The following is a 26458-nucleotide window of genomic DNA, read 5'->3' on the forward strand; positions in this document are numbered from 1 at the left end:
TATTTTAAAGAACATAATCGGCCTTCTAGTTTCAGGCTTTTAAATCTTGTAGCTTGTAATACCTGCTTTCACCACGAGGTGGCAGAAAAACGCAAACAAACAACTTCAATGAGAAACTTGAGACTATTTAAATTCTTAAAGTGTGGTGTGCCGACGATTGCTTACTTTAACTTATTGGAGGGAAACCAACTTGTACAGAGGAAAATGTAGTTGTTTTCAAGTATTACATGAAATCTACTCTTTGCTTAGTAGGCCCCACAGATATTGCCATTAAACTGGGAGTCACAAAGAGTTCAAAGGACAAAGAACTGGGGGCAAAAGACTCCAGAGTCAAACTGATAGTTTAGTAGAGAGATAATAGTCTGCAGCTATGCTCGGCTCCTTCGACGTGATTCAGACTGAAATGGTTTTACAGGCTGTTTGGGAATAAAACGGGCACTGAGCCTACTCAAGAATGTGCAGATTTTCAGAGGGGCGGGGACAAGCTGGCTTTCCATCCATAGCGAGCAAAGCGGCGACCAAATCATTGCGCGCCTCTGTAATTGAGTTAGTTAGGAAGGCAACAGGGATCTCTTAGCATTCTTCAGCACCAAATTTATCGGATGTTTTTCTCGCTTATAGGTGCCACATTAGGTGTGACCTGAATAATAACCAACCTCGCCCGGACTAAACGAACACTGGGACTCGAACTAGTGACCCAAGGAATAAGTGCGGCTCCCTCAGCCAGGAGGAAGGAGGAAACGCTGCAGCTTGCTTTGCCTGCGCGTCGTGTTCCAGAGCATCTACCCCAGGATGAGGCGATGATAAGCGGACCTTCTGGTTTGTTCTCTCCGTCCACCTCTAGCCCGCATGAAACAAAGTCTGTTCTTCGCCACACAGCCTGCGCCGCAACGTAAACGCCTGGCGTGCTGTCACCGCCGCGCGTTTCCCCCCTCTTTTTTATGCTGTGAGTAAACAGTTCTGCTACTAAGGGTCCAGCCTCTCCCGATATCACAATGAGGACCACGGAGGAGACCGAGGGCTTTGACGGCGAGGCCTCCAACACGTCCATGATCTCCGGGGCCAGCAGCCCGTACCAGCCCACCACGGAGCCCGTCCTTTCGCGCAACGTTTTGGGGGCGATGAGGTGCGACATGGAGTACCTCATGTCCTACTTCGGGATTTTGAAGGCGGTGGAAGTGGTGAGTTCAAGCAAACATTGAGCTGCGCCGCTCACAGATGTGTGATATATCAAACTATGACGCACGACACAAGCCAAAAAACGCACCGAAGTTGGATGAAGCATCCATCTTTATAGGATTTGCTTTTTTTAAAGTATGACTGAAAGAATGCAATGCATCCTTGTCCCCTTTCTTATGAATTATTTATCTTACACATGCGATCAACTCAAAGCTTATTGACATAAGAATCTGTGGAATAACAAGAGCACGCAGAAGTAGTTACCCACATCAGGATCACCAACCCATGAGGAAGCAAAGGTCACTTTGCAGCATCATGGAACTACATTCCACTGTTAACAATTTCCTCGTATCTATGTTAGGCTTTTAATGTTAGGCTTTCCCTCAGTGTTAAGCTGGACTTAGTTTGATAACATTTGGTGGAGAAACTGTTTGTTAGTGACCCCAGAAATACTTTTGTAGACCAGTGTGCTGCAACCAAACGTCTGAACTGTGATCAGAGGGGAAAAAACAAAGTAAAACGACTTCTCCCAAAGATCTGATAAAACTGAGCAGTGGAGGAAATATCTATTAAGGCCTGATCATTTCTCTTCTTCTGGTGCCAGACAATTCGAAACAGCACACACTTGTGCACATAAAGTGTTGTGTGTCCAAAACAGGAAACATGGAGTAGTAATTACCTCAGTAAGTGTTTACGTACAAAACAAGTGACCTAAATAACCAAACGGTTGGTACAGCCGTCTTTTGTTCACTTTTAGAGCTTGGCTTGCAGTAAAAAAAAAAAACAAACAAAAAAAACGCTTAAATTCTCTGACAGCCTGTTGGAGTGTGAGAGAGAATTACAGAAAGTCTCAGTTGTTGCACACACCTGCAGTGTTTACCTTTGTGCATGTGGGAAAGGTAATATAGGAAGCCATCTGTCATCAGTGTGGGAGAAGTTTGGAGCTTTCTGAGTAGATTCATGCTCAAATACCACCTGATTTTGACTCAGCTGCAGCACATCAGTTTATTTTGTTTAGCTAGAAATGCTTAAGCTCAATGGCAGACACAAGCGGGGTCGTGCTTGGATGCACAGTTATTACGTACAGCCCAAAATTGTGCATAAATATGTATGAGCAGCAACCATCCTCTCTTTCAAGACAAGAAGGACTTAGGAAGAGCTGTGGATTTTTTTTGCATGCCAAAAATAATGTCAATATAAACTCATGCACTGAAAGGCAACCATAATACTTATTTAGCAGTGTAAGCCTACACTGAGGTCCAGTCCTTCATTATTATAAGATACAAACTCTATGCCTTGTCTGGATTTGGTAAAAGAGAGATTTAACTAAGAGGGTCTCGTCTTTGTGATCAGTAACACTTCTAACATTTGTAGATGCATTTGGCTTCAGTAATAACTGCACAATATATTAAATTGTAATAGCCAAAGCAATTTTAATGAAATTGAAAAGATCTGCTGTATTTGGTAGGCTATTATTCTCCCCAACGTTGATTAGCTACAACAGGTCTAGTGCTGAAAATTCTGACTTTTATTCCTGATCATTAAATGATGCATCAAAAGTCAAAACTCCCACTTTGTTGGTGTGTAAACATGTCCAAAACAGATCATGTTCTGTGAAGGTCTTTGTTTTGTTTTTATCTATAATTAAGATAAAGATTAGGGGTTTATTTATCGATGCTTAAAGTTGGATAATCTTTTAATCTCTTTATTATCCATTTGATGCAAAAGTGCAGAATGTCAGTTTTAGAATAACAATCTGCTCCCAAAATGTTGTAAAGGTGCACGTTCTAGCTTGAAAGCCTTTACCTGTAGCTATAATTCCCTAAATACTTTTAGGTAGATGCAGTTAAACTTACCTAATGTCCTGCAGTCCAAACGCTTTCAGACCTATAGGGATATTTTACATTTTGTCATATTACAAACAAAAGCTGGGATTTTTCTGTGGCCAACCCAAGAGAATGGTTTACTGTGAAGAGAAATAACAATAAGTTTCTACAAATACGGTGTATTTGTAGAAACTTGCAACAACAAAAGAATTGCAACAAAATATAGTCTTCTAATTTAACCACCTTTTGTTGCAGTCACAGCTTGTGGTGTCATGACTATCTTTCTAATGAATGACGTTTTGGCCTGTTCTTCCTTACATAATAGCTCAAGTGTAGTCAGATGGAAACCGTCAAATGTCATGTCCAAACTTTCTCAGCAGGGTTAAGCACTGGACTTTGACTAGGAAATTCTAATGCATGAATATGCTCTGATATAAACCATTCCGTGAAAGCCCTGGCTATGTGCTGATGTTATTTGTCTTTTTGGCATCTAGCATGTTTTCTTGCTGGATTGCACCTTTTATTTAGCCCCATTTGTCTTCCCTTAAACTGTACCCAGCTACACAGTTCCCACAACATTATGATGATCATATTTCATCGTGTTTGGTGTTGTAAGGGTGTTTCCACAACATCGTGTTTTTTCATGCAGGCCAAAAAGTTATCTGTTTTATTCACAGGAGAATAATCTGTCATATGTTTTCTTTGCCCTCACGTAGCTTTTGGCGAACTATGGCGGGGAAATCTTTTGGCATTCTTTTAACAAGTCAACACTCTTGCTATTCTTTCATAAAAGACAGACTTATGGAGTGCAGGATTGGTACTTGTCCTGTAAATAGGCTGTTTCACTGGATACTAAGTTTCATTCAGGGGTATCAGAGTAAAAGGAGCTGAATACAAAGTTGAAACCCACTTTTATATGTAAAAAAACCTTCCAAATTATTGAAAATAACGAACTGCTTTTCTTCCACTCTTGGTCTATCAGGAAATATAAAATGTATTTAAGCTTGCAATGTGACATAATTCTGGGGTTGTGAATATTTTTTAAGGTTGTAGTGCGTATCCCCCTACTACACTTTTGTCTTTGTTTGTGTCAGTGGCTTGTTCCGCTGCGATAATGATTTTTCCAGCTGAGGTGGTCATATTTGTTCTCCACCGACAAAGAGAGGACCAATGAAAGTCTTTCAAGATTACACTCAGCATCTCCGAGGAGCCTTACTGACTTCTAGCCAAGCGCTAATAGCCCCATCGGTCTGCAATTTCAATTCTCTGTGAGCAGTCCAAGGCTACATGATGACCATGTTAGAGCTCCGATCAGACAATGCAGAGCTGGCTGCGTGTAATGACCTGCTGGACTGTGATTTGGAAAGAGATCCTTGAGCAGGAAATGGCTGTGTCATTTGTAAATGAGTAAACTTTATACAGTTACTAGAGGACGTCATTTCCATCCCCACAGAACAAAATAAAAAGTATTCATTTACTAGGCATGGCGGAATACGAATCGTGAATCTGCATTATGAATCATAAACTCGTCTGTTTTTCAACCTTTTGCGCTGAGAAAGGAGTGTGATGGAAAGCCTCGTCCTCTCCCCATTTCAGTGGCTACTTCCTAATGACTTGTTTCAAATAAATGTGTATTAGACTCAGATTTTTTACATAAGGAGTTATAAAATAAATAAATAAAGAAATCCGTTTTTTAAATTAATCAAATATAATTATTGCAATGCAGAGGGAGTTTCAATGTTTGCAAATTAAAGCCTTTTCCTCATAACACGTAACACCAGAAGAATTATTTTTCTTTTGTGCAAAACTTGTTGTAATGCTGTATAATAGTTTTGCACATAATTAGGTTTTAGTAGGGAATTGAAATTTGAGAATGTTGTCGATCATTTAAATAGCATTCAGGGGAAAAAGAAGATTTTTTTGATTTTTTAAATAATACTTGGGATCATTATAGATGGCAGTAGTGCAACAATAATGGATGAAAGCTGCCATTGAAATCTAAAGAAGAAGAAGGAGCCCATTTTCATTTAGCACATACTAGTAGCAGACCCGAAGGATCAGCACTACTTTTATTGTTACAGTTACCGTTCGGAAACTACCGTAATCAGTTCAGTTAAATTTAAACTTGTCAGCTTTTTCTTTTTCAACTGTAATAAATGTGATATTCAATTGTCCTGTTATGACTTAAATTTTGGGTGTCCGCCCCCCTCTGCTGCTGCTGCTGCATCGTTGTGGAAAACTTAGAGCGGCAGAGATATCTGTGGCTTATATGTGTATGTTTACTGTTTTTTTTTTACTCTGGGGTTGCAGCTTTTAGTCTGAAAAATATGGTATTTATTTAATAAATAGTGTTATTTCCTGACTTTTGTTCTATGAAGAACCCAGAGAGGATTATTTGATTGTGCTTTCTGGAAAACAATAAATTTTTACATTTAGGCACTCCTGCAATCGTCAAATTTTTTCTGTTACATGCTGACTCCGGCCCCCCACCAGAGAAGGGAAAAGTTATGTGGCCCTCTCAGGAAAAAGTTTGGGGACCCCTGATCTAGGAGGATATAACGTGAGCAGCCATACTTACGTTCATGCAGGAACTGACTCTGCTAACATAACAAGCGAAATGAAAGAGTATCTTGGAATGCTCAATGAGCAATCAGAAACGTTTCCTTTCACTGAGGTTTCATTGACCAAACCTGCATTTAATGTAAATGCTGCTTTATGAAGCCGACCAGAGAGCATTTGTGTGTATTTGCATATCTGGTTGTGAAACTACAGCATAGACTGCAGGGCTACAGTAAAGAGCCTTTATGAACTTCATGATACATCAATAAAAGCGTCTCAGTTGAAAAGCTTCAACAGCACATTAGTAACAATACCTAATTATGACTTTAGAAAGGCCCTGTTTTCACCTATCACATATAAAAGCAGTGGTGGTACTTGCATCAGTGATTTCCTGGGGAAGTCACTTTATTGTCCCCCAAGTAACTATTCCTCCCAGAATTTTAATATTTAAAAGGGTCTATGTTTGATATAGAATGATCCAGTTCAGGTTTAACCCCTCTAAGGATGTTAAAGTTTGGACTACTTGATTATGAAACGATGAGCATAGCAATCATTTCTCTCCACGTACTGCACATGCAATTAAGCAACAGAAAACTAATTCAGGAAGCAACTGGCAGCGTTGGTGGCGCCCCCTGGCCAAGCCACCCAGGGTGATGAGCCACAGAGCTCATACTGAAAACTGCCACTGCACTAACGGCGCTGGTTGTCTGGCCTGAAGCTCAAACAGTCAAACTAACCAACACGTCATCATGCTAGTCGGGAGCAATTGAAATGCATCTGCACCAAGATGGTCAACAATCCCCTCGACCTCTCTGGTCTTCCTAAGATGAAAACACGGACTGAACCTGACCCGGGCTGACTGATGTAATCTGACCAGGGTGTGACTAGCGTGGCAGCAGGCTTCTCTTTGTCTTTGTGCTCTGACTGGGTCAACAAGCCAGTATTCGCCACGTGTCCCTACACACACACTGTTAAGAAACTGAAACCCCTCAGGGCCTGACAGTGCTCCCACTGAGCTGGAACCCTCATGGCAAAACAGACACCACTAAAAATATTGTTTGAGATCGTATTTCCTCAAATTCTGATATCGTATAGCTCTGATATCACTAGTTACAATGAGAGAGACTTCTCTGACTACAATTTCATGTTCAGAGGCTATAAATATGCACTGAAACACACTGAATTTACCAGCTTTCGTATCTTCAATAACAGCTGAAGAACATCATCCCAGCCCATCGAGGTGCAGCCTGTAACGTAGCTTAGCCTGCAGAGTAAGACCTCTTCATAACAGATGGTGTGTAACAAGGGGATCAGCGTCCAATGCGTCTATATACACAACTAGTGTGTTTAATCCTGCAGATTAGTACATGCCTTCAAGTACAGGAGGCAGGAAGGAGACAGCTGGTGAAGATAATCATGATGAAAGGAAGCTGCATATCAGTGAAGGTCGATATGAAAATCATTATAATATAATTTAGCATGGTCCTTGTACACCTCCTCCACCTCTCCTGCGATCGCCTGACACCTGCTACACAGAGACCTTGTGGAAGCAATATGCTTTCCTCTTGAGACATGACATCATCTCTCAGCTCAAGCAGCTCTCCACTTTTCTCTGCCTGCACTTAATGCTGCAGTCACAGACGGATTGCCGTCCAACTACACACACAACTTCAGGCCCGAACAGATGTGCTAAAGGAGCCCTTTATTCTCACAATTGTTGGCTGAGAACGTTTTTCACTTTTTTGCACCGATGGGCATATTATGTTATTTTTTCTTTTTCTTTTTATTGGTTTAATATACAGTTGCCTCAGAAAAAGGGACAATTTTGTTAGTGTCATCTTTTAAAAAAGTGTGATGTTCAACAAACTAAAGTCCCAGTTTTGAAATCTCGGAAACAGTCTTTCCAAATGACAGCGATGAAACATTTTCTTCTTCAACCTTATATGATCCGAGTTTCTTTTTGTAAACGTCGGTGATATAAGCAGGGGGTGAGAGTCAGCGACTGTTTTTCAGATGGGTGGTGTGGCTCACTGCCCGGGATGCCATAGTGTCAGAGAGCAGCATGATCGCTTCACATAGGCAGTCTGTTAATTAGTCCTGAATGAACTGGCTGGTGTGTGAATTTCTGATTGCTTTTCATAGTTAAATGAAATAGGTATTTCACAGTTTTCAAGCAAATTGAACTGCATGTCAACTTTAGTTCCAATTTTTACATTTATGAAATGCTAATAAAAAAAAAAGCTTTTCGTGCTATTGGGACCACCTTAGTTTGTAAGAAGTGTGAGAAACAAGAGCTATCATGGAATTGAATTAGTTTTTACAGATCTGACAGTTTACCCATTTACAATTTTTTTTAGCGTTCTCTTTACCCCACACATCCATCTCAGGTTTTTTATTCTTTTTATTCCAATCATAAGTTGAAAAAGATAAGCTGCCCACATTCCTGATCTCCCAATTCCCCCTTTGCGCCTGCTCTGCGGCAAACAGGAAGACGTTTCCTGTAGATATGCTGCTCTTCAGCACAGCTTGTTGCAAGTCTGAATGTTAAGTGTGCTCAGTCAATCCTAAGGTTGCTGCCGGGTTGTCGGTACCAATATCTTATTTACACGTACTGTCTTTTCTGTAGTTTAAAGGTTTATCAGTTCCTGTTTGACAATACATTAAACCATAAAGTCATCATCCATGCTATCACTCATTAATCTATAATCTGATGCTGAAGGCTTCTTTAGGTTGCAATGCATCCTTTTAAGGCCACATATTTCACATTTACACATGGAGGCATCTAAAATGGCGGTAAAATTAGCAGGAGCAAACTACCATAATTGATCAATTTTGCTTGAGTCTCCTTTCATGATGGGGCAGCTGAGTGCCTATAGAAATGTCAAGCTTAGTCATGTGCTTTAAAATTTCCCCTAAGGCAGTTATTTAATTAAATGTATTTTCTACAATACTCCCAAAGAGAAACATTTACTTGCATATCTTGCATTGGTAATTTACAGGATTGTTGCAGCAAATAACAAGAGGACTCTTTCACAACTTATTGACACGTACAACTTAGATTAAATGAATCATTTGCTGCCGTAGCAAAATATCACACACACACACACACACACACACGCACGCACGCACGCACGCACACACACACACACACACACACAAAACAATCAACCTATAATTCAAATTATGTTTATTCAGAGGGAGAAAAATATAGATCTTTTTGCTTTTATCAAAATGTCATAATCATCTGCATCCCTGTTAATACTGTTCATCGTCCCCTTTGCCAACAGGAGAGCTCTTATTTTCTCCTGTAAAAAGGCTGTAACATAAAAAGAGGACTCTGTTCATTTTTCGTTGGACAGCCTGTACTCCTCTCATTCTCTCTTTTCATCAGCTCACCCCACGAGGTGAAGGTCTGAAGGCAAAGGTGGGCATAGAACAAAGTCTTTGATTTTGTGACTGAAATATTTTTGTCTTCTTTTGGTCATGTTTTTTTTTTTTTTCTTTTCAATAATTATCCAGCTAGAGGACCAAACAATGATCTGTTTCCTATTTTCTGTTTTCTGTCACAAGGTGTCAGATTTTTAGAAGAAACCTTCAGATTTTTCAAGACGTTTATGACGCCACACTCACAAGGACCTGCTTACAGATGTGACGGGAGGACAGAAATGCTTTTCACTGGAAAACCTACCAAGCATTTGCCACATAGATGCATGTAACGGCTGTCAAATACTTCTTTAAAAACCGTGGGCACTGCTAGTGGAAATATGGTGCTTGGTAAAACACATCGGTAACACTTTATTTGAAGGGGGGTGAATACGACTGTCATGACACTGTCATAAACATGACATAACACATGTCATGAACATCAATAAGCCTTCATGAATATTTATGACTGTTGTCATAAAGCATCATTCGGTAAATTATGACACTTTTAATACAAAGTTGACATTATTCAAAATGTCTTCGCTATGACAACTTGACATTAACCAAGAAATCATTACTGTTTAAACTTTACCTTTAATAACATAAAGTTACCTAATTTTTAAAGTGGAATCAGTAATACTTTCAGAACAAATTTATATCAGTAATAATTTCTTGGTTAATGTCAAATTGTTATAACAAAGACATTTTGAATAATGTCAACTTTGTATTAAAAGTGTCATAATTTACCGAATGACGCTTTATGACAGCAGTCATAAATCATGAAGGCTTATTCATGTTCATGACATGTGTTTATGACACTGTCATGTCAGTCTTATTCACCACCTTCAAATAAAGTGTTACCAACACATCAAACATGTAATACTGTCTAAATATGACAAATTTATAAATTAGTGAAGTTAAATCCAAATGAACTGTTCTCACACAGATTTAATAGGATTTCTATGTGTGTTAGCTTAGCTGTTTTAGGTCCAAAATATGCATCTTCCTTTGTGGCTGTTATGTCTCTTGGTTTTCCTGTATGTTAAAGCTAATCTGTAATCTGTGTGTCTTTTGGAGCTCTGGATGGCATAGAAACTCCTAAAGAGCAGAATTTCTTTCCCATTTTGTGGTTTGTTGATGGAAATTGGCTGCAGTCAGGCGTCGTCCCAGGCTGCCAGCAGCAGCAGCAGCTCTCATGAGAAAAGCTTATGGTCATTTTAGTCTATTCATAGGACTCACAAGTTTGGGATTCCAGCGCAGTCCCGTCAAATGTTGAACATAAAATGACCTTCATGCTTTAGACCAGCATAACCACTAAGAATCTCTTTACTAAAGATTGATGGAGTCTTGCCTTTCTATTCCAAACATTTGTACAGCATGGATTTTAATCAAACGTATGGTAAACAGTGTTATTAGTTCTATGCTAATTTTTCATAGCCTTTTAATACCACAAACATTGTCGCAACACTGCACGCCCAGGATGTCCCCGCCCCCCACCCTCAAACTTAACCTTGTCCTTTACTTTCTGCTCTTCCGATCTCTGCAGGTCCTGTCACTCATCAGTTTTATCTGCATAGAGACCATCATGATGTGTTCTCCCTGTGGAGGGGTCTACTTATTTGAGTTTGTCAGCTGCAGTGCCTTCGTGGTGACGGGAGTCCTTCTCCTGATCTTCTGCCTCAATCTCCACATCAAGGTTCCCCAAGTCAACTGGAACCTGACGGTACGTACCGAGGTGGGAGTACGCATCGGTCTGATGGGTTCTGACTAATAAGGTAGCTCTATTGATCTCATGTCAGGTTTATGTTAAAAGAAGCAGCAACATAGTTATTTGATTATGCTTTAAAATGGCACTTTTGTTTGTTGTGGTTATCATAGCTCATGGGAGGATAAGCAAGACATTTCACCCATTCAGTCCAAAGGCAAGGCTGCAAATATTAAGAAAATGTACACTTCTGACCTAAACCTAAAGGAAGAGTCTGAAGTGTTTTCACAGTAGAAACTGCGCTACTCAAGTTTTACTTCTGAGAACGGATCGTGTTATTGGAGTCCTGCACGTAGCAAGGCAGTAAGGCTTAATTCTTACAGCAAGCCGTTGGTCCAGAGAGCCTGCAGTTTGACGACTTGCTTCGTCAGCTGTAAGCAAATGAGCCGGTCGGTGTTCTCCTGCAGACCCTGGCCGCGTTGCAAAACTGTCTCCAACAGTATTTTCAGGGGTCACACAGCTCACAGCGAATATCGTGGCAATGCAGTGAAGTCAGATGTCCAAACCCAACCACAGGTATCAGATTCCTTCATGGTTTTTCTCGTGTAGTGTTCCACCTCAAACATGAAGAGAAGGTGGGCTTTGGCTCCAGCTCTTTTGGAAGCAGTGCAACCAAAGCTCTTTTACAGACTTTTGAGAGGCCACAGTGAATTAAAAAGCGCTGATTTAAGAATTTCTACCCAACGTGTTTGACCACTGCAGTGCACACGATCTAAAATCCTCATGTTGAGACTTTTCACTTTTCATCTTCTTTTTTTTTTCTGACCAAAAATGAAACAAATAGTTTCTGAATATGAAAACTACATGAATTGTGTCTCAAACTGCACAACTTCAAATACTTCACTCTGAAGCGGGTTGACTTGTGGCTGCAATATTATCTAGGAAAAGTGAGGGGAAGAAATTGTGTTGAAGCTTCTTCATTGTTGTAGGTGCTGCTTTCCAGATTCCACAAGTTCTGCTGCAACTCCAAACCCTCGTGTCACACCAGCCCAGAAAGCTCAGCTGCGCCGCTGAATGTCGGCTCAGCCTCATGCTGAGAACGTCTGCAAAGTTCAAAGCTGCCTCCGTCACATTAGGCCCCTGGGAATTTCACTACGAATGCACATTTCACAGACTTAACCAACAGTTATCCCTCCTGCTTTGCTTCCCGCTTTTTCCAACTATTCTCACAGTAGTCTGGTGCGGTGCTGAGCTGGTGCATGGTTCGGTCGAGGGTTTTAATTGTGCTGCGGGATTTTATTGTTTCAATTCGTCTCTCGTGACAAATTTGTCAGCCAAGAGGGCGGGCCTTGACTGACTCTGACTCCTTCCACAAGGAAATTAATTGAATCTCGGGACTTTCCTGTGAAGTCATTTAATCATTACCCAGTGATTATGTTAAATTTGAGGATCTAGCTCTTCAGTTCAGACCACCTAGTTTCTTTGGGGTTTTTTTTTTTCTCGGTTCATAGTCAAAGAAAGTGCCACACAAAGAGATTCTGTAAAGAAATAGGACAACACTAAAGGAATCAGACACAACTAGAGCAAAAAGGGGGGGACGCAGAGTAGGGAAGGTTTCTTTTTAAAAAGAGAGCAGCAGTTTGGATAGTTTGGTTGTTTGTCCAACGTAATCTGGTTGTTTGTTCTGAGAACAGGCAGCATCTGATCAAAATGAATGCATGACTGAACTTTGGACGTTTCAGACTGATGGTCGTGCCCCAGTGGTTTAGTAGTTGTTTGGGGTCAAGACCAGTGTCTTTCAGAATAAGTCACTACTGTTATTGGTCATTTTATAATTATTTTACATCAAAACAACAAATTTATGCTTGAGTTTGAGTTTCTTTTGTTGCTTTACGGGCAGTTTAGTCAAAATCTGAGAAATTCTGAAAGTTGGAAAAGTTTCTTTAGGAGCTACTGGGAATTTATGGGAATTTGCAAAAATTTATGGAAATAAACAAGTTTGAGTATATCTTTGCAATCACATGCACATAGCACGTTGGTGTTAAGGCCATGCAGCATGTATTGAGATGATTTGTCAAACTGAGTCACATTTTTGAGCGCAGAACACAAGCCTGGGGCTACCTAAAGTGAAGAAAGTTTTGATTATACTCCAGCGTAAATATTTAATGGTACTAATCTTTAATTTATATATGTCACATTTATGTCTGCACTAGACAAAAAGACAAAAAAAAAATTGCAAATCTATTAGAACAGAATAAAATTACATCCATTTGCCGTAATTCCCATAGAAAGTTTCTTATTTTTATTACTTCCAAAACTCCCTTAAATTCTCACAGAAATTTTCCTGAAATTTTCCAGAATCTTTTGTCCCTCAGTCATCCTGTCCCCATGTCTGGATAAGTATAGAAACACAATTCATACAAAATTGAATGTTCAGTTACCTAAACAATAAAATTCTGAATTTCTGTGCCATACTAGACTTTCCTTGATTTTTATCTTTGTAACATTCCTATCATTGATTTGCCAAATGAAACTTGTGTTTTAGTCCATCTAATTGATTGTTCTGTTTTGAGTTACTAACAAATGTTAAATTTAAAAATTGCATATCTTAATGGATTTTTGACCCTCACAGATGAGTGAATCTGATCCTGTGATTTCTAAACTGGCTCTAATATAGATACCAGATCAAACATTGGAACTTTTTATGGACTCATTTCAAAGATCAAAGTTATGCCGCAGATAACAAACTGTGTTTTCAAGAATCTAAAGTTACTGCAGGCTTGGCCAATCTTTAACAGAGAATAAAACGTGTTACAGATTCTGAAATCAGGTCTGAAAGAAGCAGTCAAATAGCTTAAACAATTCGGGAACAGATGCCTATTTTAATATTCGTTATTTAATTGGTTTGTACAATCTGAGGTGAATGTTTTATGTCCAGAATGTTATGAAAAATAACAGACCAGAGTAATATAGCAGCAGTGGTATGAAATGACAATGTTCAACCTCTGTACACAAGCTGAAGCCACCCTGAATAATGTTTGGACACCATTCAGCTGAAAAGTTTAAAATGTAAAATGTGCTTACATTGTAGTAGGATATCAAGATGCTCAGTGAGATGAACTGTAAAACAAATAATCTGTATTAAATTTAACAAATGTTTTATTTTATTTTCATAAACTGTGATAAAAATGCTGCATTTGCATTTCATTGTTATCAGTCTGTTATCAAAATGTCCAAGATCCAGTCAGATGGGTTTTTTTTCTTTGTTTTAAAGTTCCCATTAAGTAAACACTCAGTGAAGGTTTCTAGTTATTTATAACATCAGTTGTTAATCTGTCAGCGGCCCAGCCCAGAGACCACTTTTCTCATGTCTTATTTACTTTAGTTGAAGTGGAATCCAATAAAGGCGTTCTTGGGTTTGACAGCTGAAGTCCACCACCCAGGCAGACATAAGACACAGAAAAGAAAAAGGAAAAAAAAACCTGCCTTCATCATTTTATTCCTGCACAAGGCTGCCTGGTCCTGTGAGGCTTGCAGAACCTGTCAGGAGAATAGAGTTCATAAGCAGCGCTCTGCTGCTGCTGCCGTTAGGGTTTCCATAGTTACACTTCAGTGAGTATTTCCACTTTCAAACCTGAGCGCTCACCAGCCACATACAATGACAGGGAGCTGCTAACGAGCCTTGCAGGAAAAAAAACAAAACAAAACAGTCTCTGACTTTGTACCTAAGCCAGGTGTATCCAACAAATTCAAAAAAAGAAGATTTGTTAGGCTGACTTTGCAGAGATAGACTGATAGCCAACCTTTTGCCAGCAGGTCATCATGTCAAAGTACAGACAGAGTCCTGAAATGTTCACCGGGCAGGAGGAATGCATGAAGTTCTGCCAACTTATTAGAATTTCACTAACTCTTTCAGCTGGTACAGAAACTACTACTTCTGGGAAAAATCTTGATTATTCCAAAGTATCATGATGTCCATGTCTTTTTAGATGTTATTTAAGGCTGTCAGTTTATCAAAATCACCTTTAAAATATTCATACAGCCCTGTGAACGTTTTCACATTCTTTTACTTTAGGATATATTAAACTGGCACATCTCCACCATTTTAACCCGTCTAGAGAACTTTTGCCAATCGATGCTTATAAATCAGCTGAGGCTCAGTCAGGGCTCTGAGGCGTTCACGGATCATCTGTATTTTTGTACTAACATTATCTTACCCACAGATGAACTCTTTTACAAGATTTCTGACTTCTGAAGGCAGTTAATTTTACCAGAATGTATTAATAGAACCATAGAAAATGGGTTTGTAAAAAAAGAAAATGTTGAAAACTGTCCTGGTTTCCTTTAATGGTACTGTTTAGGTCACATAAAATGTAAATTAAATGGATTTAAATGGATTTGTGTCAAAACGACAAAGCCTTCAAAAGCTATATCTGATTTTTAATCAACTCTTGATAAATAAAGACTAATTAAGGCTGCTTGTCTGAGGGATTAAAAATAAACTGTTAAAGGTTTTTTTGTTATTGAAATCTAGCAAAAAGAAAACAAGTGGGGAAAAAAAAAGCATTTTTCATGCAAAGGTCAACAGCTCTCTTCAGCTTTCATACTTCACAAATTACATGCAAATCAATTTGCTGCACCTGCTGACATTGTTGGCTTCTCTGACTTTATTAGGTAAAATAAATCACTCTAACTTGAGTGAGCCGAGCTAATAATTGTAAAATGCTCTGGAAAAATGATCACAAAGTTAATCTCTGTTTATTTCAGAACATTTATGAAAACAGGCTTTTCCTTGTGCCGCTTGAGCTGGACTGATTGAAAAGGGGTTTTCAATTGGCACATAGGCCAGTCATAAAATAAGCACACAAAAACTGAAGCTCAAATAATAAAAAAAAAAGTGTGAGCAAATTTTCCAGCAGATGAAAGCAGGGCGACTGGACGGGGAATGTTTAGGAAGCTGCTTCTCATCTAATCAGAAGTAGCTGATTGCAGATGGGAGTGTGTGCTGTTTGAAAGACCTGCTGTGTCGACATTCATGTTGGGCATCCTTTGGTCAAAGGTCTGCATTACAACTCTGTTGCTCATCTACTGTCCCACTTTGCATGTGGGGAAAAAGCGACTACTGATTAAACAGCTGATCAGTGGAGCGTAAACCGGCTTTTTTTTTTTTTTTTTTTTTGCCCTTTGTTTTTTGGCCGTGAGTTTCTGCGCTCACGTATAAACTCCAGTCACTGTGTGGGACCCTGCCATTGTTTAAGCCTTGTTGTGTCACATGAGAGACCACGTCTGTAATGATTTCGATCATGCATCTGATCACGAGATCCGGGAACCCAAGCGTTTCACTATTTAACCCTTTCCTGGCTGGAAACAGCACAGGAGGACATGAAACAGGAGTTTTCTGTTAGTTTTCCTTTTATTTAAAAATAAAAAAGGGTGGGCAGAGTATGTGTGTAAAGAGGGTGTGTATGTTTTAGTTGTGTTCTGCTCTTACCTCCTGCTCCTTTTGTTTTCATGGCCATCGTTAGACACCAGGAAGCTGTTTGCGTGGTTGGAAGAGTGAAAGTTTGATAAATGAAGAACAACATCGTCTGTCTGTCTAAACCAGAGTTCAGACTGATCATGCCGAACAGTAATGGCAAAGGATCTTTGACACAACGAACAGGGATGAAAAGAAGAGAACTGATAATGAAAAGCATAAGAGAATCAACATTTAAAAATGCGTTGCGTCAGTTACGGCTACAAAAGAACTGATGTGAACATCTTAAAATTTAACTCCTATCTCTTTATTAGTGAGGTTATTTCATTTTGGGGGTGAGCATTCAACATAAACCTATAGACACTGAAAACTCAACTCTGTTCATCCGCTTGGTCTGAATTTATTATCACCAACTCTGCCTTTCATGAAGGAAAACAGGGCTTTGTTCAAAACAATTAGAAAAACGCTTTGGACCTTAGATGAAAAATTTTAATGTTTTAATTTACTGGTGGTGTTTTGTGTCTAAATTTGTGAAAGAAATCCCTTTAGATCAGTACTAATAGATGTTGCTGTCTGTGTGTCTTCCTTCAGGACCTGGTTAACACTGCTACCAGCACCTTTTTGTTCTTTCTCTCGTCCCTTCTTCTGGCCTGCATCAACCACGACACAGGAGCTGAAAAAGCAGCAGTAGTAAGTTTCCCGGATGAACACACCTCCCGTTGTAAAGCTGCACTCACTAAAGGCTAAAAAGTAAAGGTCATTCAGTTTTTGAATAAACAGCTATGTTGCAGCAACATGAGCTCCGACCTCAGAAAGTTCTCATTTTCTTACTAAGGATTATCTTAGCTGCAGGTTTTACAGTGTTAGCTTGTCGAAAGGTCAGCTGAGACCAATTGAGAAGTCTTTAATTACCTACTTATTTAGTTTCCCATTCAAATTCAGACATTGTACTCCTGCTTCCTGTTTCCACTTGAATGCAGGTCTTCGGCTTCCTGGTGACAGGTGTGTTCGGCCTAAACACCTTCCTGGCGGTACGGAGGTGGCGCCGTGGCAACGGGTGTCAGGCGGCCGCTCAGACCAGCGAGTACATGCGAGCGCGCACGGCATCTCGTGGAGAAATGGAGGCTCGACCTGAGCTCGCGTGAGAGCCCGTAGATGAACTACGCACCGGCGGCAGCTGACAGAGATGGACGCGACTCTGGCCCGTTGAGCGTATAGTTGGGATTTGGACCTCTGAAAGTTCTGATCCCTAATGAAGCTTCATTTAACAGCCAGAGATGGGCCGTGCAGTCATTGAGATTCCTTCTCAAAATGAAACAGTTTCACAGGAAAAGCTGGATCAGAACTTAAGACGTGAACCACTTCCGTGTCTTGGAAGACACTGGTGACATTTGCAAGTTTTTGTCTTTCACTGTGATTGAAGGCAGTGAGTGATAAGTGGTAGAAATATGCCTGTGGACCAGGGCTCCATGGACAAGCAGCTCTTTCACCTGCAGTTGTCCCTTTATTGTTCCATCCTGCAGATTTTTGCTTCTTCCTGTGAAAAGACTGGTTGTCGAACGTAATATCTGATGAAGTATGACTGTTTTTTTTTTGTTTGGCAGACTTTATAATCGCCTTTTAAAATTGTAACCTGAAATCGGTAAAACATTTTGCCAGGAGTCACACAGTGACAGCACAGTGGGGAGGGGGAAGGGGGGATTCTTAACTTGAAAACACTGTGAGGTCAGATTTTATGAATGATTGGAAACGTTCGACTTGAAAACTACAAAAACAACAGAAAGAAAATCTGTTTTAACTTTGTGGTTAGACAACCAAAAAATGTTTTTTTAATCTTAGATTTCAAGGTCATCTTGACATTAGTTTACTTTTTAGTGTTTTGCTATAGTAGTGCATCATAATTATCTTTTTTTTTTTTTAAACCTCTGATAGAAAATATTTAATTATTATTTTTGCTTCTCTAAAATTAAATCAATCAGTGAGGATTCTTCGACATATCCAGGCCACAAAGTGAATCCAGACCTTAGTAGGTGATTTAGTTCTGCCTCCTCGGGCTGTAAGGTGGATCTCAGGTACGGACGCCGTTTTTTTCCTGTGTGATACTCAGAAAGCATCTAAATTTAATCACAGGGTGCCTCGACCTGAATGCTGTGTCTCTCCTTGTTGAGTCTGTTGGAAAGTTAAAGCACACAGAGCACAAAGTAGAGTTAACATTCCTTTAATGTCATTTTTTTTTTTTTTTTCGTTCTGGCCAGTGTTTCTCTGGTGATAATGAAGATGTGTCTGGAAAAGTAGCATCATCTCTGCTTTTGAGGATGAAGTAAGCATTTTTTTTTTATTATTATTTAATCTGCACCACAATTGGACTAAACTTCTGTAAGGTTTAGTTTTCAAAATGACTCAATGGCTCCACCTCCTGGTTTGCATCTGAACTGCGTCTCCTTTTTACGACACCAACACAACTAAATACAGACGGCGTGAGGGATGGAAGTCTGACATGCTGATGATTTGTCCAGGATCTCAAAGGATGGGCAGGGATGGTGTGTCACTGTTCGAAATTAGTTTAACGTAAAAGCAGAAATGGCATTATGAATGTTTAATGTTTTTTTTTTTTAACGTTTCAATTAACATAATTATTTACTATTGGCTTAGTTTTGTGACTGAAGTACTTGCATTAAAGACAATCATGTTACTATTTATGTTTGTAATCTTCATTAGTAAATTTACATTCGAGTAACGCTATAAGCTCATTTACAGCGACAAAGTTAAACTAGTGCATTATGCTTTTTAGTTATGAAGCTGGCCATCTATTTGTATATTAAAAACAACCTGGTTACAGCTCATCCTCTCTTTCAGTGTACAACATTGTGCTAGATTATGCTATTAAGGATCTGCAGGATAAAACAAAAAAGATGTCTGATTGTTTCCGGATTCTTTTGCACTTCTATTTTTTTTCATTTGGTGCGGTTCATGTACAGGTTGTATATTTGTATTGAAAATGTTGGAAGCATCCCCTTAAATAAAGTGGCAAATATTGAAAAAGAACCTTTCATTCAGAAGAGTTTGCCTAAAAACAAAAACATTACAGACAAAAGATTTGATATTCAACAGTTTGTGAAAGCAATAAAAACTATGCTAATACTGAAAAAAGTCATTTTCTCACATCTTAGAGTACAGAAATCATTTGAAACTCATTAAAAGCTTTTCATATCCATAATCTTGTCATGAAAAATAAAAAACTGCTGTTAAAAGCAAGTTTGGTAGAAATCTTCCAATATCTTTCAAGCATAAATCAGTATAAAAAACAAACAAAATCAACAACATATTTTCCATCATCAGAGCTGGGACAATGTTGTAGTGCAGTTTATATCACACAAAACAGTCACTAAGGCACTCTAGTGTATCTCACTGTTTTCTCAATAGCGGCTCTACAGACTTTAGAATCAGACGAACAGACATTTTAACAAAGTGTGTATGAGAAACAAAACATGTCTACGAAACTCGATTACTCACATGGGTGATGTTTCAGCTTACCTGCAACTTCTGCCTTTCAGAGTCTAAAAGGCAGAAGTGGCAGATCAGCTGAAACTGGATCAGCTGATCTGATGTGTCTATGTACACATGTACTGTACCTACAGTGCCCATGAAAAGTATTCACCCCTTTGGATGCTTTACCATTTCTAAAGCTTTCACAAATCACTCATGATCAATCAAATGTTGCTTTTTGGCAACATTTTTAACAATAACAGCCTTTAATGTCAAATTGAAAATGTAGTTATACAAAATAATGATAATTAGACTAAAAAAAACATTCAGCATGAAATAATTTCATGATTATTCAACGTCTTCAATCTTGTTTGATGACAAAAAGACCAAAGAACGTTCTTCCACTCGAGCATGGAGTCTCCTGCCTTTGTGTAAACTCTAGTTGAACCTTTATACACGTTTTCTTCAAAAGTGGCTTTCTCAATGCCACTGTCCCTTAAAACTCTGACTGACGAAGAACCCGGGCAACAATTGTTGTAGGCAGTCTCTCCCATCTGTTGAATTGGGTCAGTCACTGTAAATGGAGTAAATATTTATGCAACCACTTTTTTAACCTAAATATTTGTATTTACTTATTATTTCGCAAGAATTAGTTTTCAATTTGACATTATAGTGTCTTTTTGTACATAATTTTTCTCGAAAAGCAAAATTTTGTTGATCGCGTTTGATTTGCAAAAGCAATTCAAAGGGTAAAACATCTGAGAATTACGAACATGCAAACAAATATTGATAAGACAAAAGACAGGCTCCTATTTACTACCGTACATGCACAATGTGATAGTTGTAACAAGCCAAACAAACATAACGGGTTTTATTGTTAACCCGGTAACTGTGATTTTTTTTCTTGTCTTTCTCTTTTAGATTTTACTGCAAAAGTATTAACCAGGTTTACCAAATTGCTGCAAAGTCTCCACCGCACAAAGCGAAATATAACAAAAAAATCAGGACTGGCTCAGGACTTTTGCACACCTCTGCTTCTCAAAGCAAAAATTTCCCAAAAATCAATGTCTGTGATGTATCCTTCTCTAAACATAGAAATAGTTTCAGAAACTCAGCACAGCACCATTTTACAGCTTTATCATGCATTGAATGGTGTGAATGAATCAAATGCTTCCCTTAAAGCAAGCATAGATTAGTAGCAAAGTACAGGTTTGGGAATAAAACAGAACAGGTCACTACTTGCATCCTTTTCTAAACCAAATGCAGAGTTAGCAAGTGTAGAAATGCAACACCAGTTTACAGCAATATGAGAAATGTGTTACAAAGAAATGGTTTCCAGACCCTCAACTTCAGATAAAAGCATGTTAACCTGCTCCTACAATCCTGTCAGGATTTATGCTTTTCATGTACCAATGAAACATTGTGAAACGATGAAATTCCTGCAGGCCTTCATAGTGGCTTCTCAGCGCAGTGGTCACTTCCTTGTATTGAACACGTCTGCTTACGAGCTTCAATCTGAGTCTGAATCTGAAAAGTCATCTAAAAAGCAAAAACAACAAAACAGTCAGGTAAATCCACATTTGCTTCCTGTGAGGTCAGCTAAGGAAGGAAATGGTACAATGCATCCTACTTCATATGAAATATTTCTCAACAGTTAAACATATTTAAATTTCCTCTGTACAAAACTGGGTTTCATAACCCAGTTTTCATAAACTGGGTTATGAAAACTGGTTAAAATAAAGCCTATCCCTAAGTTAGAGGGAAGGAAATGTGCCTGATTTTCCTCTGGTAGAATCGAAACTAATAATATTTATGTTTGATAGATAGTTTAATATCTATATGTATATACACTGCTCAAAAAAATAAAGGGAACACTTTAACATTTAAGTGAACACTGAAGTGTTCCCTTTATTTTTTTGAGCAGTATATATAAATACAGGATTTTAACAATGTGGTCTGATTAGACTAACCGTCTTCCCACTATTGAGCTTTTCTGCATCCAAAACTCCCCTCATGTCTGACATAAAACAAAAGATGAAAATTCCGAAAACCTTTAGATTTGTGATTCAGGGGGATGCATCTCCTCCAAAGCTGATCAGAAAATTGTTTACAGTAGTCATTTTAAGGTAGTTTGAAGGGCTCCGATTTCCATTGGTCCACCAGAGAGTAAAACCATACATAAGACATTTAATACATATTTCAGTGCCAAAGATGCAGAGTTTAGAGCAGAGTATATTTGCAGGTCAGCCATGAATAAATTAGGTAATTAATATACAATAGTAAAGAAACCAATGAAACTGTATTAAGGGGACACAAAAGGTCCAGAACCATTGATATACTTTTATCCAGTCATGCCCTTATTGTTGGATTGAATTGATTTTTTGTTGTTTATAAAGTGCCTTAAGAGAGTTTTTGTGCTGAGTTGCCATTATATACAGAGACTCAACTGAATCAAATGTGTCATCATGATTATGACACAGGAACACATTTGGAATTGTTCAGTAAAAATCTTTTTGGCAATCAGAAAATATTAGTTTCAGCTACAGTTCATATTTAAGAACTATAGCTGTGTTACATATCTATCTACTTGCACATTGTATGGTAATGTAACATTTGGTACATTTTTTCATACGAGTTAATTGCTTTGCTTGCCACTGCTTTGTGTTGTTACCTCTCTGTCCTGTAGGCTCCTCGTTGGACTCCCCTCCTTGCTTTAGAAATCCAGCAAGGTCATTGAAAATGACATAAAAGTCTAAAGCGAAAACAACAGTGGCGATAAACCCAAAGATCTGCAACGGAAGAACATTAGATGCTGTTACAAACCGGCACAGCTAGAAGTCTGTTAGCATTTGACAAGGCCCCCTTTCACCAGATTCGATCACCTTTTGGTGATCAGGTTTGTGTAAATGTTACTGTGAAAGCACGTGAATCTGCACACATATGTCTATATCTGTTTTTTGCCACCCTCCACTACGAGGCTCAGCCAAGCAGCATCTTAGCTTCCTGCCACAATAGTAAAAGTCGAACCTAATTTGACCACAGAAATGTTGCGCAATAGTCTGAGAACTTTCACATGGTCTCACATGTTATCTTCTTGATGCTCTCCAGAGAGCCTGTCCAAAGCCTGCAGAGACCCTCTACATCCTGGATAATATTTTACTGTTTGGTATGAAGCGGTCCTACGTTACGACACTGACTATACTGTGCTCGTTTAATGGTAGACCTTACCCCTGCAGCTTTAGAGGAACCATCTGGGTATTTGGACACCGCCATTATGGAGATGATGAAAAAGATAATGGAGGATGACACGCACCTAATGAAGTCCTTTATAGAGCGAGAGAAAATTATATAACAATCAAAAAACACAAACAAATGCCCACTAAATTGATAGAATAAACGTCTCTCACCATCAGAGGAAAGCAGAAGCCCTTAAACCTCTCATTGAATTTGGTAGAGTAGGCAAACAAGAAGAAGATGGAAGCCAGGAACGCCAGCAGGGGGACTGTCACAAAGGCTGCTGCTGCTGATGCAGCAAAGCACACAAAGGATATGAAGGAAAGCGCCTGCAACGAGGAGAAAACGAATCTAAGTGCTTGCGAAACATACAAGTGAAAAATCTGTACATCTTTTTTTTATTCCTTGCTAAAATCAGAGGCAAATTTAACAGATTATTATCTCTTCATCCAAATTGAGCTTTTATCTCCTCCGGCCCGAGGAAAGCTGCAACTTCTGGTGCAGCTTGCAGCTGGAGACTCACATCCTGTAGAGAGATACAGCCGCTTAAGTCAATGTTTATACTCAAAGTTTTGTACGCCGAATCCCACCCTGCAGCACAAACACGCGTGTGCAAACACCAAACTGGAATAATGAAAGAGGACGCTTTGCAGGGACTTAGTCACTTTACAAGCAGACAGAGCCTGTCTTGGCTTTGAAGCTTCGACTCGAGGAGATGGACGGAGGAAAGCAAGTAAATGAAAGCAGACACTGTAATCTCAAACGTCCCTGGCCATCTTGTCTTTGTCTTGGGCAGCTGTTTTTGCTCCGACCTGACAGAGCAAAAATAAACTAAAACTGTTGCTCCTGTAGAAAAAACACTTCCAGGGAAAATGAACTGCATGCTTCACTACAAGCCGAGTCATGTTTCCTGTTGAGTTACAAATTCAAACTTGTGAGTAAACTATTACAACAAGAGATTAATACATAATACATTCATGTACATGTAGCCAAGTGATAATTATTGTTATTTGTTCAACTGTTGTAATGAAAAAAGGCAAAAACCTGTATCAAATTTATTGGGTCGTCACCTGGCAGATGGTTCTGAACTTTTATAAAATTGGATATTCCGGCAAGACAATTGTCCCACACACACATCAATGCTTCCTTTTGAGGCAGGCAAAGTTTGTGGTCAAAGTGCCATTTGGTAAAGGGCATTTTACCAAGTTGTGGTGTCTTTATGTATTTGAGCCTGTATGTATAGCATAATTATGATTATGCAAAGAGTTGAGAAAATCTTAAGTAAATTCTCCTGCTTTTATTTATGTCAGCTCTGATATGTAACAATTGCTAGAAATTAATGTAGCAGTCATGCTGCTTATGATGAATGTATGTAACGGACAAATGTCAACTTTAGATCAGAACTGAGAACTCGGCTCATTCTTCAGATCATGACACATATTTCCCATTGAGGTTTTCCTTTAAATAATTTGTTTCAGTTTCGAATTAGTCTCAGACATAATAAAACAGTTTTTTCTTTGTTGTTGTTGTTGTTGTTGTTTTTTTACAAACATATCAGAAGCACAATAATTGATTCTGCATACTTGGACAGGTCGGATGGCATCTGGGAAACCTAATGAAAAAACACAACGGTCCACTTGGTGACACTGTGTCTAATAATGCACGTTCAACAGGTTATCAGTCGCATAATGTTGTGAAAGGCAGACCTAAGATCTGCTTCCACTCAGGCCACTCTTTCAGTGTGGATGCAAGACACATCAGGAGACACTGAGGCATTAAAATAACATCACTGTGTAATTTTTAGAGAAGGCTGAATGATTGCAGATTGCTTTCATTACCTACTTACAGCAGCTTGTGAAAACATAGAAGCTCTACGAATCCAAGATGAACGACAACATATTAATCAGAGATAAAATACAAAACACATCTCTTGATAGAACAGAACATTCAAATGAAAGCTCCTTTAGCTTTTCTTAAACTATTTTTGAATCTGGGGATGACCGGAGCGAACCTGCAGGAGAGACACGTTCAATCGCAAAAGTATCACAAACAGGGTAGTTTAAATCACGATTTTAATGAAGAAACACTAAAGTGGTCCTCGTTGAACAGTCCAAGATATTTCAGTTCAGCCTAAAGATGTTGTGGCTTGTTTGGGTCTTTCAACAGCTAGTCTGTGTAAATATCACACATAAGGAATGGAGAGGCAGAGAAACACAGTTTTCTTCTGTTTGAAACACTTTCAAGTTAATGACAAAAGAAGCACAGAAGAGCACAAATGAGTAAGAAACACTAACCACAATGTACAGACAAGGCTGAGCCAAGATTTTTTTAAAACTTTTTTTTCCCCAATTTAAAATTACACATTTAATAAAAAAAAAAACTACCTATAACTTAAAATGACAAAATTGTCTCTTTTCAAACACTAACCAGAGACACGTACTTTGTGTGAAAAGTTCCAGCAACAACTCACGATTAAATGTGTGCTGTTAGCACATTTGCCTTTCTTTGAAGATCACAATACAAGAACCATAGAGCGTCAGAAACCCCTGAAGTATTCACTCCTCTGCAGCAGAAACACCACTGATCACTTTCTCGACTTCCTCTACAGACACGTCTTTTTGAAGACAGATGTAGATCACAGCTTCTCTGTGAAGCAGTAGCCTAATGTGTGTGTGTGTGTGCGTGTGTGTGTGTGTGATTGCAGTTTGAGCTGCAGCAGACTGTGCTCCAGGCCAAAATGTGAAGGATGTGACTGAGGGGGAGGATGACTGATCTCCAGAAAGCCTGACCAGAGCCCAGTGTCACATGACAACAACATGCTTACAGCGCAGCTTGCAGTTATCACAAGAAGAGCCTAAAATTCAATCATGCTTATGTTCATTTCCTGCCCCACCCTTCGCCCCCATCCAACAAAACTGCTCATCAATTCCAGCTTTATTGAAACTCACTTTCGAGATGCTCCCTATGGACTGTTACTCACAAGAGGAAAACAGTTGAACAACAGATCTTTGACGGATTCAGCCCAAAAATAGGTTAGCAATCTCTATCCGTCTCTTTAGTTTACTCATATCAGCATGTGGGAACGTAGGAATAACTTTTTGATTAATTCCCAAATGTCTGGGGGAAACCGCTTTTTTTCCCCCACTCTCCCTCTCTCTGCTAGAACTGCTGGCGCAATAAGTGCCCAAGACGCGCAAACTTGAACATTCGCAAAACAGCAGCGTTTATTACAGATTTCATTCGCTCCACTTATTACTTACCCCTTCAGCAATCAGAAGCATTCCTTTCCTTGAAGTAGCGAACTCTTTGCTTGGAAGAACCGACATCAGGACGGACTGGCGCGGCTGCTGGCTGGAGTCGGGCGCCTCGATGTCCCCCATTGTTGTAAGATTTAACACTCCCCAAACTGCTGAAGGCTTCAAGTTAAACTACAACGACGGGGTTGGAGGCTAAGAAAAAAAAAAAGAAAAGAAAAGAGAGACCAAAAAAAAAACCGTGCCTGTGTTGGGGGCGTGAGGCTGGGAGGAGGTGGAAACGGAAATAATGACAGCGCGGAAACCAAACTAGAGC

At 39.2% G+C, this 26458-nt stretch overlaps 2 protein-coding genes across 3 annotated transcripts; one reads left to right on the plus strand and one right to left on the minus strand.

The window, feature by feature from the left end:
* The first annotated feature begins 391 nt into the window (after window positions 1-391).
* cmtm4 (CKLF-like MARVEL transmembrane domain containing 4) lies at window positions 392-19213 on the plus strand. 2 transcript variants are annotated; one of them, XR_001776459.1, is made up of 5 exons: window positions 392-1181; window positions 10534-10710; window positions 16760-16858; window positions 17149-17377; window positions 17438-19213. XR_001776459.1 is itself a non-coding variant. In XM_008405104.2 (4 exons), exons 1-4 carry the CDS (start codon window positions 996-998, stop codon window positions 17311-17313), a joined length of 627 nt encoding a protein of 208 aa, XP_008403326.1. In that variant the 5' UTR covers window positions 392-995; the 3' UTR covers window positions 17314-19213. The 2 variants fall into 2 exon arrangements, 1 of the variants encoding a protein (XP_008403326.1); XM_008405104.2 differs by having other exon boundaries at window positions 17149-19213.
* On the minus strand, window positions 19203-26429 carry LOC103462371 (CKLF-like MARVEL transmembrane domain containing 3). Its single transcript, XM_008405105.2, has 5 exons — window positions 26149-26429; window positions 23062-23217; window positions 22883-22978; window positions 22326-22443; window positions 19203-21193 (listed from the first exon to the last, which is right to left on the minus strand). Exons 1-5 carry the CDS (start codon window positions 26266-26268, stop codon window positions 21165-21167), a joined length of 519 nt encoding a protein of 172 aa, XP_008403327.1. The 5' UTR covers window positions 26269-26429; the 3' UTR covers window positions 19203-21164.
* Window positions 26430-26458: the final 29 nt, after the last annotated feature.

This window comes from Poecilia reticulata, linkage group LG3 (genome assembly GCF_000633615.1).
Source record: "Poecilia reticulata strain Guanapo linkage group LG3, Guppy_female_1.0+MT, whole genome shotgun sequence".
Taxonomy (NCBI): domain Eukaryota; kingdom Metazoa; phylum Chordata; class Actinopteri; order Cyprinodontiformes; family Poeciliidae; genus Poecilia; species Poecilia reticulata.